The sequence below is a fragment of the Palaemon carinicauda genome, chromosome 19 (genome assembly GCF_036898095.1).
Source record: "Palaemon carinicauda isolate YSFRI2023 chromosome 19, ASM3689809v2, whole genome shotgun sequence".
NCBI lineage: Eukaryota > Metazoa > Arthropoda > Malacostraca > Decapoda > Palaemonidae > Palaemon > Palaemon carinicauda.
The window spans coordinates 2,055,112-2,068,621 of record NC_090743.1 but is presented as its reverse complement, the minus strand read 5'-3'; the positions used below and the strand labels follow the sequence as shown (position 1 = coordinate 2,068,621).

The following is a 13,510-nucleotide window of genomic DNA, read 5'->3' as shown; positions in this document are numbered from 1 at the left end:
TCCTTTCCATAACAGCCATGAACCTGGAAATACTCGAGCCTTGGAAGGTATGCAGAAGATGGAAGCGGCTCCCGACACTGTCGAGGCTCCTGCCTACGACATGGAGGTAGAAGATATTGCTGACTCAGAGGTGAGATATTTTATCTTTGAATTGTAATTTGAATTTGATATTGTTAGATAGAGATGTGTAAATACTGATTTTGATGTGTATAGAAGGGTATATTTCTACCCCTAGATCACCGTCCTTAACAGTTGCAGAGGATGGTGACCTGGGGGCAGAAATAAACCACAGAATACAAGCAGGATGTAAGAATTGGAAAAAAAAGTGTGTGGAGTACTATGCGACAGGAAAATGGTGTTAAGTTCAAAGGTAAAGTACACAGGACAGTTGTGAGACTGGCAATGATGTATGGAGCGGAGACGTAGGCAATAAAGAAGACAGAAGAGAAAAAACTGGATGTGGCAGAGATCAGAATGTTAAGATGGATGTGTGGGGTGACAAGAAGAGATAAGATACGGAATGAGGTAATTAGGGGTACCACAGGAGTTAGAGAACTATCAGATAAGATCCAAGAAAGTAGACTGAGGTTGTATGGTAATGTCATGAGAAGAGATGAACAGTATATTGGGAGGAGAGTGATGGGAATGGAGGTACAGGGAACGAGAAGGAGAGGGAGACTAAAGCGAAGATGGATGGACTGTGTCAAGGATAACCTTCGATCAATGGATTAACCGGTGGTGAAGTGTGGGACAGAGGTAGATGGAGAACGCTGGGCAGAAACATCGACCCCACATAAAAATGGGAAAAGTTGCAGACAAAGAAGAAAGAAGATAGAAAGGTATATTTTACACCTTATTTACACGATTGTGTACGGTGTTGGCATTTATCGTCCTTTTGAATGTTTGCAATATCTTCTTGGCCCAAACTACAGTACATTCTGGCCTGTACTTTTGATGTAGCTACTTGCTTGGGTATCCTTCTAGAAGGCCACTATGAAACTCAGTGGCTTACCTAAATTTATTTCAAATAAAGTGATAATAGTAGTACAGTAATACTTAATGTTTACTTAATATGTTAATAGTGTGGTTGTGTGAATACACACATAGGTACCTCCTTGTCATCCATGGTGTAGTATGGAGAATAATTAACCCTTTTACCCCCGAGCTATTTGGAACTTTTCAACCCTTAACCCCAGGCATTTTCTTTTACAAGCACATATTGCAATATATTTTTTTTTAAATTGCTCTAACAGCCTTAATTTTTGTCATAGAGAGGTCAGGTTGGTCTCATTATTTTGGAAAATGCCTGAAGTTTCTCATAAAGTTATAAAATATATGCAAAAATTGTAAATAGCCGTTTTTTGCAAGGAAGTACCGGTACGTCCATGGAGGTAAAGGGATGAGTTTTGGGAAACGTACCAGTACGTCCATTGCGGGTAAAAGAGTTAACACACTTCTACTTTTAATTTACTTATTCACTATCTTGCATATAATCACATACATTTACAGTCTTACCTAATATATAAAGCTAAACCTTAAACTTGACTATTCTAACAATAATTATGAGCCATCAAATACTCACTTATATTGCAGTGAATACATCTTATTTTACAGTTAAATTATAAAAATAACATTCTAATGTTTACCTAAACTAACCATATGATTAAAATCACTAATTCTCAATTTAATAAACTTCACAGTAAATGTCTTGCTTAATTACGACCATAAACTACCACATAAAATGAAATATAACTCTACAGGAACATGTATCATTCCGAGGCCCTTTTCATCAATAGGCGTAGTAGGAGATGATTATGAACATGTATCATTATACAATACCTTATCTTCCCAATAATATCACAATAAATTCCGCTTGCAAACAACATTACACATCATAAATCAACAAAAAACATAATTTGGTTTTTCCATGAAAACGTTACAATTTGCAAGCAATTTATAGTGACTGGAAGTACAGTAAACTGTATTTAATTTATATTTGGTTTTCCACTCCTTTTATATGCTACATCATCTTTGTTTATATCACCCAAATCTAAAGAAACATTGCTCAAATCTACGCTGAGTTCGCTTTCTCAATCCAATTTCACGTGGTTAGCTGATTGAAAACAATCCGGGTAGCAGAGTAAAGTTGTCTTTACGTGATATCAGGCAATGGCGGAGCAGCCTGTGCCACCCGGTTTGTTTGCAATCAAGTAACCGTGCGAAATTGGATTCAGACAGTGAACCCAGCGTAGATTTGAGCAATTTTTCTTTGGATTTGGGTGATATAAAAAAAAAGATGTAGCATATAACGAGGATCAGTCATTAGCAATTCTGTAACCATATCACTTCGAACCAAATGAAGAAAGTAGCCAGGAAAACAACAGCGAAGTTGAAATTTGTCCATTAACCCTTTTACCCCCAGGCTATTTGGAACTTTTACCCCCAGGCTACTGTATTTGGAACTTTTACCCCCAGGCTATTTGGAACTTTTACCCCCAGGCTATTTGGAACTTTCCAACCCTTAACCCCCAGGGGTTACTTTTTTTTAAGCACATTTTGCAGTATATATTTTTTTAAATTGCTCTAACAGCCTTAATTTTCGTCATAGAGAGGTCAGATTGGTCTCATTCTCTTGGAAAATGCCTGAAGTTTCTAAAAAAAATTATCAAAAATATGCCAAAAAAAAATATAAATAGCAGTTTTTTGCAAGGACGTACCGGTACAACACGTCCATGGGGGCAAAGGGATGGGTTTTGTGAAACGTACCAGTACGTCCTTTGGGGGTAAAAGGGTTAAGAAATAAGAGATACGGAGAAAAAAATTTCTCCATAAAAAATAAACCAAGTCAATGTCAGCTTTGAGGGGAAGTAGCTAAAAATTGAACAAGGTAGTTGTTTCTGAACATGGCTCTCATATATGGGAAAGAATAATATACTGTAAATTCATCTATACAAAATCTGCATTAGATGATATTTTATATTTTATATAGCAAATACATACATACGTATACCAAGGCACTTCCCCCAATTTTGGGGGGTAGTCGACATCAACAAATGAAACAAATAAAAAAAAGGGGACCTCTACTCTCTACGTTCCTCCCAGCATAACAGGGGACTCAACCGAGTTCAGCTGGTACTGCTAGGGTGCCACAGCCCACCCTCCCACATTATCCACCACAGATGAAGCTTCATAATGCTGAATCCCCTACTGCTGCTACCTCCGCGGTCATCTAAGGCATTGGAGGAAGCAGCAGGGCCTACCGGAACTGCGTCAATCGCTCGCCATTCATTCCTATTTCTAGCACGCTCTCTTGCCTCTCTCACATCTATCCTCCCATACTTTACTATAATCCTACTCTTTTTAAAGAAACATTTTATGAGAATGACTATTTTTACAGCGTGACTGTTTTCATTGGCTGGAAATTGGCAGGCATCCTTAAGCAGTGGTCAATAGATGGCGTTAGTGTAGCAAAACGTCGTCTGGGAAAACTAGTCATTCTCAAAATAGTTTCTTTAAAAAAAAACACTTCAATAAGTATTATGAAATATTGGTATTTGTTTACAATAGCATACTCTCCATTGACTCCAAAATTATGCAGACCTGCAGCTCTCCTCTTTTTGTACATTAATTAGGAGGTTCTTTAAATGCTGGGAAGGAATAAAAAATAGCAAGATAAGTTGCGCAAGGGGAGAGGGGGAGGGGTTGGTTGAGGAGGTACTAAACGACCGGGAACCCACATCGTCAACATAGTCAACCAAAGAAAAGTTTGTAACGTCAGTGCACATTTGGTATGTATTCAAAAGTATATATTAAATTCCAAATGGAGTAATTACTCAAAAGTATCTCTTTGTGAAATGTATATTTTATATTTGATAAATATTTCATCATAAATCTTATTAAAGTTTTTTTTTTTTCTTTTTTTTAAGAAACTATTATGAGAATGACTAGTTTTCCCAGACGACGTTTTGCTACACTAACGCTATCTATTGACCACTGCCCAAGGATGCCTGCCAATTTCCAGCCAATGAAAACAGTCGCGCTGTAAAAATAGTCATTCTCATAAAACGTTTCTTTAAAAAAATTGGATTTATTGTCAAGTATTTACCATATAAAATATACAATTCACATATAGCGACACTTTTGAGTAATTGATCCATTTTTGATTTAGTATATATTTTGAATATATAACAAATGTGTACTGACGTCACAAACTTCTCCTTGATTGACTCTGTTGATGTGGGTTCCCGGTTGTTTAGTACCTCCTCAACCAACCCCTCCCCCTCCCCCCTTCCGCATCATATCTTGCTATTTTCTGCTTTCCCAGCATTTAAAGAACCTACTAATTACTGTACAAGAAGAGGAGAGCTGAAGAAATGCATAATTTTGAAGTAATTGAAGAGCGTGCTCTTGTAAACATTACCTTTGTACATTTTCACAACACTACTTTTAGCATCAAAAGTCCCTATGTACCTTGCATAAACTTGAAAGCACTTTATGACTATACTAAAGTATACTAAATTTTTTTCAATGAGGCGCATTTGCACTGACTCGCAGCGGTACCCTTTTAGCTCGGAAAAGTTTCCTGCTCTCTGATTGGTCAGAATTATCTTGTCCAACCAATCAGCGATCAGGAAACTTTTCCGAGCGAAAAGGGGACCCCTTGCGAGCCGTTGCAAATCTGCCTCACTAAAAAGAATTGACTATAGTTCATGGAACACAATGGTCCTTTGATTTTGACGGCTTTAGATATGCGTGCGAAAGACTAAGAACTAGGAATGCATATTCTGAGAAAATGGATTGGGAATTCTTATTCCAAGCTTGGCTTCGCAAATCTTGCCTGCACAAAGATAACAGGGCTAAATCTAAATGGGAATGTTGATGGTAACTCCCAAGTTCTTCATGCTAATATGGACCGGGATTTTTGTAAGATAAAGATCTTAATATAATGTCATCGTCAATGTTGTTATGAAAGTCAGTGAAATATGATGATAGATTTGATAGTCTTTTTATGTTACTGTGAGGTTTAAGAGGGATTAGAGTGATCAAAGACTACTGTGTATTTTAAATTGAGCATGAAAATCAAGAGAAAATATCTAATTCCACCATCACGAAATTAATTTTAAAAGTTTCTGACAAGTAGCAAATATCTGATTAATTGATGGATTTCGTAACATGGCGTTAGAAATATAACGTAGGTAGGTGTATTTGTAACGATTTTTATAATCAATAGTGTGGATAGTTTTGTTATTATGATGATGAATTTTGTTATTATTATTATTATTATTTTGTGGTGGTTGTTAACCCTTTTACCCCCAAATGACGTACTGGTACATTTCACAAAACCCACCCCTTTACCCCCATGGACGTACCGGTACGTCCTTGCAAAAAACTGCTATTTATATTTTTTTTTGCATATTTTTTATATTTTTTTTTCAGAAACTTCAGGCATTTTCCAAGAGAATGAGACCAACCTGACCTCTCTATGACGAAAATTATGGCTGTTAGAGCAATTTAAATAAATTATATTGCAAAATGTTCTTGAAAAAAAAATAACCCCTGGGGGTAAAGGGTTGGAAAGTTCCAAATAGCCTGGGGGTAAAAGGGTTAACAGAATGTGGCCAAACGAGACCATTTGTTTTCAAGTAATGTAATAAAGTATGAAGATTCTAAAGCCGTGAGGTTTGGCCCGATGATGTTGCACTTGAGCGATCCAATGTTTTCTTAACAATTCATCCTTCGGGAAGAAATACAGGGAGATATTTTCACCTCTTGTATTCGAGCACCCCCCTGCTGCAACTTACATGCGAGGCATTACAAAGCATAAAATCTCAAACAATTGATACAAAATCTCTTTTCCAACAAGCAAAATCTTCTATTCTGGCAAACCTAGATTGTTTACATCCGCCTCTCGCCGCCTAAGTCGTCTCTGTGACGTCACAGGTACTCTCCGCCTAAGTGGCCGAAATGGAACGACACATTTATGGCCTGAAAATACATTGTAAAAAAGTCCAGCAATAAAGCTCCAATACAAATCACCACGGCAGTTGATCAAAATCAAACCCAGTCACCTTCTTTCTGTTGTGGTAGCTCTTTTTAATAGAATGAAGTTGTATTTACCATGTCAACCCACCTTTCATCTTTGAAAAAGTTTTCTCTTTCATAGACACTTGCATCAAAATTTCACTTTTGTATTCTTACTTATTTTCTTTGTTTTAGTTTTGTTTGATAAGTGTTAACCCTTTTACCCCCAAAGGACGTACTGGTACGTTTCACAAAACCCATCCCTTTACCCCCATGGACGTACCGGTACGTCCTTGCAAAAAAAATGCTATAAAAATTTTTTTTTCATATTTTTGATAATTTTTTTAAAAAATTCAGGCATTTTCCAAGAGAATGAGACCAACCTGACCTCTCTATGACAAAAATTAAGGCTGTTAGAGCAATTTAAAAAAAATATACTACAAAATGTGCTGGGAAAAAAATAACCCCTTGGGGGTTAAGGGTTGGAAATTTCCAAAGAGTCTGGGGGTAAAAGGGTTAATTAAGTTACAGATTATGAAATGGAAAAGAGTGTGTTGGTGACAAATCTTGAAGGGCTGAGGAATAGTTAGCCAGGAAGGCAGTAGACATCGAGATGATGAGACAGTGACCCATTGGGAAACCTAGGAAATCTTGGGAAAAAGAGATTAAGACTTGGATCTGATTGACTGCAGAGAGGGAAGTGAAGTCTCAAAGCTGATCCCGTTGTGGAGATAATGAAGAATTATTTCGGCAATTTTGAGAGACTTTATAGTTCCAAAATGAATGACATTACCAAGATGAAACCATGTCTCATCTTTTCATTTAGTCTATATTTCCTGTTACACTTTCTGAGTGGGGATACCTTAATGTGGTGATACGGTTTGTGTATTGCCATGATCAGCAAAGCTGTACTAGTCAGGGACACCCATACCAGGCTGGTTTGCTGTGAGCGATCAGACAAAAGTCTCTCACCATCACCAATCTTCATTAGCCAGCATGTTGATGAAAAACTAGGGAGACCTCAGACATGAATAGCTACATGTCTGGGGCCTCTGTCCTGCAGTGGACTAGAAACGGCTGATTTGTTATGTTGCACTATTCGTTTTTTAATTTATAATTCTCTCAGATTTCTAACAGATTTTGTTTTTCAGATTATTTGATTACAGATTACAGGTCATGGAAGAAAAAGTGGAAAATGTCCAATTAAGATATTTTTTTGGCTAAAATCTATGCTATTTGAAGTTTTACTGTTACAGTACAGTGAACCCTCGTTTATCGCGGTAGATAGGTTCCAGACCCGGCCGCGATAGGTGAAAATCCGCGAAATAGTGACACCATATTTACCTATTTATTTAACATGTATAATCAGACTTTTAAAACCTTCCCTTGTACGTAGTACTGTTAACAAACTACCCTTTAATGTACAGAACACTTAATGCATGTACTCCCGACCCTAAACTAAAACAGGCACAAATATTAAAGGCGATTTTATATCATGCGTTTCCTAAACACGCCAAAAACCACGATAAAAAATGGCAACCAATGTTTTGTTTACGTTTCTCTGATCATAATGAAGAAACAAACGCATTTACTGTACACATCTGTGTATAGGTTAGTTTTTGCATCGATTATATTGATTATTCAGTACAGTATGTTGATTTGGTTATTACCAATATGTATATGTATATGGGTTATGAAAAAAATCCGCGAAGTTGTGAATCCGCGATGGTCGAACCGCGAAGTAGCGAGGGTTCACTGTATATAAACGGTGGTCTCTCCAATGAAAAGAGAATCAATATAATCTTGTGTTAGGTTTCCTAATCTCATCTTCTCTTTCATCAGGGTGAAGTTGAGGAGAGCGACCTTGAGGCAGTTTGGTCTGACGTGGATTTCTCTCTGAGCGGGCAGTAGCATAACGCCAGCCAGATTATCCGAGTGATCAACAGCCACAACATTCAGAATGAGGAGAGAAACTGAATCTGACTACGGGAGTTCAGTCCCCGTTTGGTTTGTCGTTTGCTGCTGGTGGAGGCATTTGCATTGCAGTATTTGCAAGTGGCTCATGTGACAATTTCTTTGATAACTTCGTGTTGGATAATGGCTTGGAAAGGTTTTTCACATGTTAATTGCTAGTTACGTATTATGTTCTTTCATTAGGGACCTAAGTAAGTATAGTCTTGTACAGTATTAGTTATTTTACTCATTAATTTAAGTTTAAAATAAGTGAGAAAGGATAAATTTGATGGTGTTGCTGGTGCAGGATTCCGTAAGCTCAAATCAGCAACATTTTATGTTACTTTTATGGATCATGTTTTTGTAATTGGGTTCTGGAGATGAGAAACTTAAATTATGCACTTGAGGTTCATTTAAAATGTGAGAATTAGTCATTTTCATTCCACTGTTATAACACTGGTTTGAATAAAAAAAAACTACAATAGTTGGCTGTGAAGAGTATTGGTTCAGTTTCAAATAATATTGATGTTGCTTCATTCTTAATTGATATATCTTCTGTTTCAAACAATTCAACTCAGTGAATGTTGGTATTTTATATCCAAACATATAAAGGTTACTGTATTCCTTGGAAAATTGCCACATTGTGTTAAATTTTTATTGCAAAGTTATTTGATAGATAAGTTTTCATGTAATGCTGAAGAGCTTTTTAATATAAGAACGTTTTTGTTAAACTACATCTCTGAGTCACTGACTGAAGTTACTGCAGATAAATCTTAGAATTATAAAGCAGGTCGTTCAAGTTATCTAAAAGAAGAGAAGTTTAATTCATTATAAGCACAACAGTGCACAGAATTAATGGCATGTCATGCTGAAACAGTATTACTGTATTCCATAAAGGTTTTTGGTTTCCCTTTGAGAACACTACCTTGTACAAGTTTTATCTAGGGTTACCTAACAAACTAAATGAAATCAATTGAAGCTCTAGCTCAAGGAGTTAGTACTCTCAAATCTTAACTCGAATATCTTTCGCTTGCTTACATTTTGGGAAATTCTTGGTAAACTAGTTACACAGGTTTTCTAAAGGTTCAGTACCTATTTAGTTTTCTCGTATTGTGGTATGTTATGCTGCCAATGAGTGAATTTCATCACAGTAAATGAAGTTCTTGAAAAGATGTGAATTCGCATAAACTATGGAAGCGAGAGTAACAGCAAGACACTTAAAATTTGAATAATGACAGTAATATTCACTAGCAGTTTTATGTACATGCTGTGAATTTGTGTTCTACTGCTATACCATTCATCTTTGTACGTTTGGCATACTGTATGTGAAGTGCAGCTTTACGTAAATTGTATGCCGAGTTATGATTTGCGGACGAGTGTATTTCACAACTAGAGGAAGCCCGTCACCAGATAAGAATTCATACAAACTGTAGAAGCTAGAATTCTGAATTGATCATCACACCTCTAACCAAGTGAATGTAAAACTGAACCAGTTTGTTATTGTAAATGCATATAGTATTTACCTAAGATGGAAGGTTCAGTGCTATCCCATTTTCTTTGTGCATTTAGTTTTTACCTACTGCATACAGTATGTGAAGTACAGTTTTACATAAAGTATGTGATGAAGTAATGCCTAAATTATGTGTCGAAATTGATCACAGAAAATTGTATTCATGAAGTCATTGTTATTGGTTTAGCATTTGAAGAGGGTATGATGGCATGTACCATATGCAGTAATGAGAGTGATTTTGAAGTGATAGCACTATTGATCATGGGACAATCAATGCTTCGTAAGCAGCTCTCAAAGAATTACAGGATAACAACAGGAAAACCCATTAAGATCATATGTAAAATGATACCCTGGCTATGGAATGCCTATTGTATGAGATACTCTATTGTGTACAAGTTGGATTTTGATTGAAAATTACAGAGACCCACGAGCTAAATGCGCCGGAAGGATTGTATCACAAACAAGACTGTAAATAGATGACTGTAGTGTTCGTAGTCTATAAAATGCATTCTGATTAATAATGACTAGTAACAAAGTCTTGCAGACAGTGAGGAAATTCAAACTGCAATTGCACAAGATAAGAGTCATTAAACAGATTTTGTCAGACTTTTAAACATACACTAGATTAGTCACAATAGCTGTAGTGATCAGTCCCACCTGAAAGACCTAAACGATGGTATTGAGTTTGATGTTGACTTTAGAGCATTGTACATCGTGAGATGTTTTTCAAATGCTCATTGCGTTAATCATTTGTTGTGTTATTCTATTGTGGTCTTAGATACCGCTTCAAGTTTGCAGCAATCTCAGATACCTCTTCACATTTAGTATTGTGATTGTTCTACTGTGGTAAAAGGTGTTTAACAGTCATGATATATCATATTGTTGATGGCATATTTTAAGTTAAATTAATTATATTCGTATTTTGTGTGTCACAGTAGGATATGTAAACTTTTAGATATAATAAAAGTCCCATGTAAAATAGTAATGTTAACTGTTTGTATGAGATGATAGACATATTTTTGTACTTCAGTGTGGTCAATGTAATGTCATGTACATTATTTAAAAATCCTTTTTTTAAGCTTAATCTATCTGTACACCATGGAGTAATTATGCTAAGATATTTGGAAGTGTTAGTGCAGTTGGTATATGAGAGGTGTCCTTCATAAACAATAGTTATGGACACAAAAGTGCTCAAACCATTGTTACTTTTGTATAGGAAAATTTGTTTTTTATTGTACTAACTTTTAATTTTATTATTCATTCACAAATTCATACAAATGTGACAGATCTAGTCAGTGCTTACAGATTTTATCCAGCTAAGTATTCTCATTATTGATGTCATCGTAAGAAAGAGTAGATGATGATCTATATGTTAGAACATTAGATGATTTGCATTATTTGATTTATTAAAAACTTAAAGATTCAAATGATTTGAATGACTTCAAAATTTAAAAAAAATTGCTGAAAGTTGTTAACCCTTTTACCCCTAAGCTATTTGGAACTTTCCAACCCTTAACCTCCAGGCCTTTTTTTTTTCAAGCACATTTTGCAATATATTTTTTTTTTAAATTGCTGTAACAACCTTAATTTTTGTCATAGAGAGGTCAGGTTGGTCTCATTCTTTTGGAAAATATCTGAAGTTTCTCATAAAGTTATCAAAAATATGCAAAAAAGAATGTAAATGGCAGTTTTTTGCAAGGACGTACCATGGGGGTAAAGGGACGAGTTTTGTGAAATGTACCAGTACGTCCATTGAGGGTAAAAGGGTTAAGTTGTGACATAAAAGAATAGGATACATAATTCTCCTTAGGTTAAGAAATAGCTTTAGTATTTATAAGAAGGCCTAAAATTATATTGTTGATTATTTTGTTTTTAGGATTAATTTTGATTGTGGTGGTTTTTATAAGTTATTTTTCATAAGAAATTAGGAAATATACAGTTTTTCATATAATGATTTTGATTTGTCTTAATCCCATCATGTTGGCTTCAATTGCAGATGGCTTCTACTGTGCTTCTATCCAGTTTAAAAGTTTGTCACTCATGAATGCACTAGAGACTGACTATGTACACATCTTATGATCAGATCCCAAAGCCCTTCTCCATCAAGCTTAGGACCAGAGAGACCCAGGCAGTGGCTGCAAATGACTCAATGACTCAGCAGGTAAACCTGTAGGATCCTCTGCTCACAATTCTGGTGAGGTTGCAAACGCTATGAGAAATTATCGAGCTTGGTATTTGTTTACAAGACCATGTTACTATTCTCAAAATATTTTATTTTGATTTTTTGTTACTTTTGTAGTTTTTTTACTTCTTTGTTCCCTTTCTTCACTGGGCTATTTTTCCCTGTTAGAGCCCTTGGGCTTATAGCATCCTGCTTTTCCAACTTGTGTTGTAGCTGGGCGTATAATGATAATTTTTAGTTTATAATGCCCATAATGTTTTATATGTAAATGCAAGAACTGTAAGGGGTCTTATTCCTAGGTTGGTAATCTTGGTTACTTTTAACATGTGCCAGGAAGGAAAAACTTCCATCTCATGCCCAGTCCCAGACAACAGTATGCATGGCTCTTCAATCTTAATTTGCTTTGCAATAAGAGCAAAATACTGTGGGTAAGGGAAGAGAGCTTGTATAGAAACGTGTAGAAAAAAAAACCCTCTATTCACTACGTTAATTTGGAGGTGCCTGAATTTCAATTGGAGCAGAAAGAAGAATGGAGTGTCTTCCCATACAAAATCTATGATCAGATGTTAGTCCTCGAGTTCTAGGAGGGTCAAAGGCCTGGCAAATATTAGTTCTGAGAACCAGAATATGAGAATATTGGCTTTAAATCATTATAGGAAAAAGGATTTAAATACTACAAGAACCCATTTATCAGGGAAATAGGGAAGATGAGGGGTTTAACATATGCCATGTCTCCGTGAAATGTATGTCATTTATACCGACCAGAATTTTCTGTTAGGCCTCCCTAGTTCTCTCTCTATGCTGTAGATCTAGCAGTACCCACAAACCCTACCAGGGGCCATGAGAATACTCAGCCGGTCCGGGTCAAGGCCGGCCATAATCACCAGTACGAATCTGATTGACCTGAGGAAAGGTTGTGTGTCTTTCATCCCTTTCTGACCAGTCTTTTCTTTGTGTTGCACTCCGCGGTTACTTCTCTCATTGTGTTTGGGATTGTGTTACTTGCTTTCTATTCATCATGGAACACGAGCATGTGAAACATTACTGTCTGGGTGTTAGTGATAAGACCTGTGGGGCTTTTCTTTCATCCGTAGAGATATCTCCTCACTCTTTGTGCTCTACATATCAGGTTCGACTGTGCGTTAGTGAGGACACCTGTTCAGAGTGCGATGTGTAGCCTTACTGGCCAGGGACGCTTGGCTATGATGAAGAAAAGGAAGTCTAAGAAAGACCGCTCTCTTTCGAAGGGAAGTGGTGGTTCCGGGTCATTGGCGAGGAGCCCTTCCGTTTTTGTTTCCCCTATTCCCCCCAAGGGAACGGCCGCATCTCCTTCGACAGGAGGAGCTACTTCAGCTTCGCAGCCTTCGGCCTCCCAAGAGCCGTCCGACCAAGAGAGTTTGGCTGCTGTTTGGGCCCATTTGGGCCTTAAAGGTTCGCCCTCAACCAAAGTGTTGACCAAGTGGGCGGCTGCCGCATGTTCTTCCTCGCTTTCAGAGCCTGTGACGGACCACGTGCTCGTGCCCACTACCTCGTTGGCTCCTTCACTGGGCCATGTGGGTGCCCAGGCCGTCTCGGAGGTGACCTAGCTGGACCACGTAGGCCTTCCGGCAACTTCGTCAGCCTTGACGGGCTAATTGGGTGCCCAAGCTGTTTTGCGGGTGGCCGCGCAGATCCATGTAGACCTTCCAGCCGCCTTGTCTGTCTTAATGGGCCACGTTGGTGCCAAGAAGGATGTTAAGAAGATTGAAAGATGTGCACATGTTTAGGGGTATGGGTTATCAATCTTAGCCTTCAGAATCCTGTTAGTGCCTCGAGTATTAAAGGCAGTTGTCTAGAAATGCCAG

At 37.2% G+C, this 13,510-nt stretch overlaps 1 protein-coding gene across 1 annotated transcript in view; it reads left to right on the top strand.

Annotated features, from left to right (window-relative positions):
* Window positions 1–11,435, top strand: part of APC7 (anaphase-promoting complex subunit 7) — a 42,450-nt gene extending 31,015 nt beyond the window's left edge. The window contains exons 11-12 of the mRNA XM_068393070.1: window positions 16–130; window positions 7,864–11,435. Coding sequence (XP_068249171.1) covers window positions 16–130; window positions 7,864–7,932 — 184 coding nt within the window. The 3' untranslated portion in view covers window positions 7,933–11,435. The remainder of the gene's footprint in view (window positions 1–15; window positions 131–7,863) is intronic.
* Window positions 11,436–13,510: the final 2,075 nt, after the last annotated feature.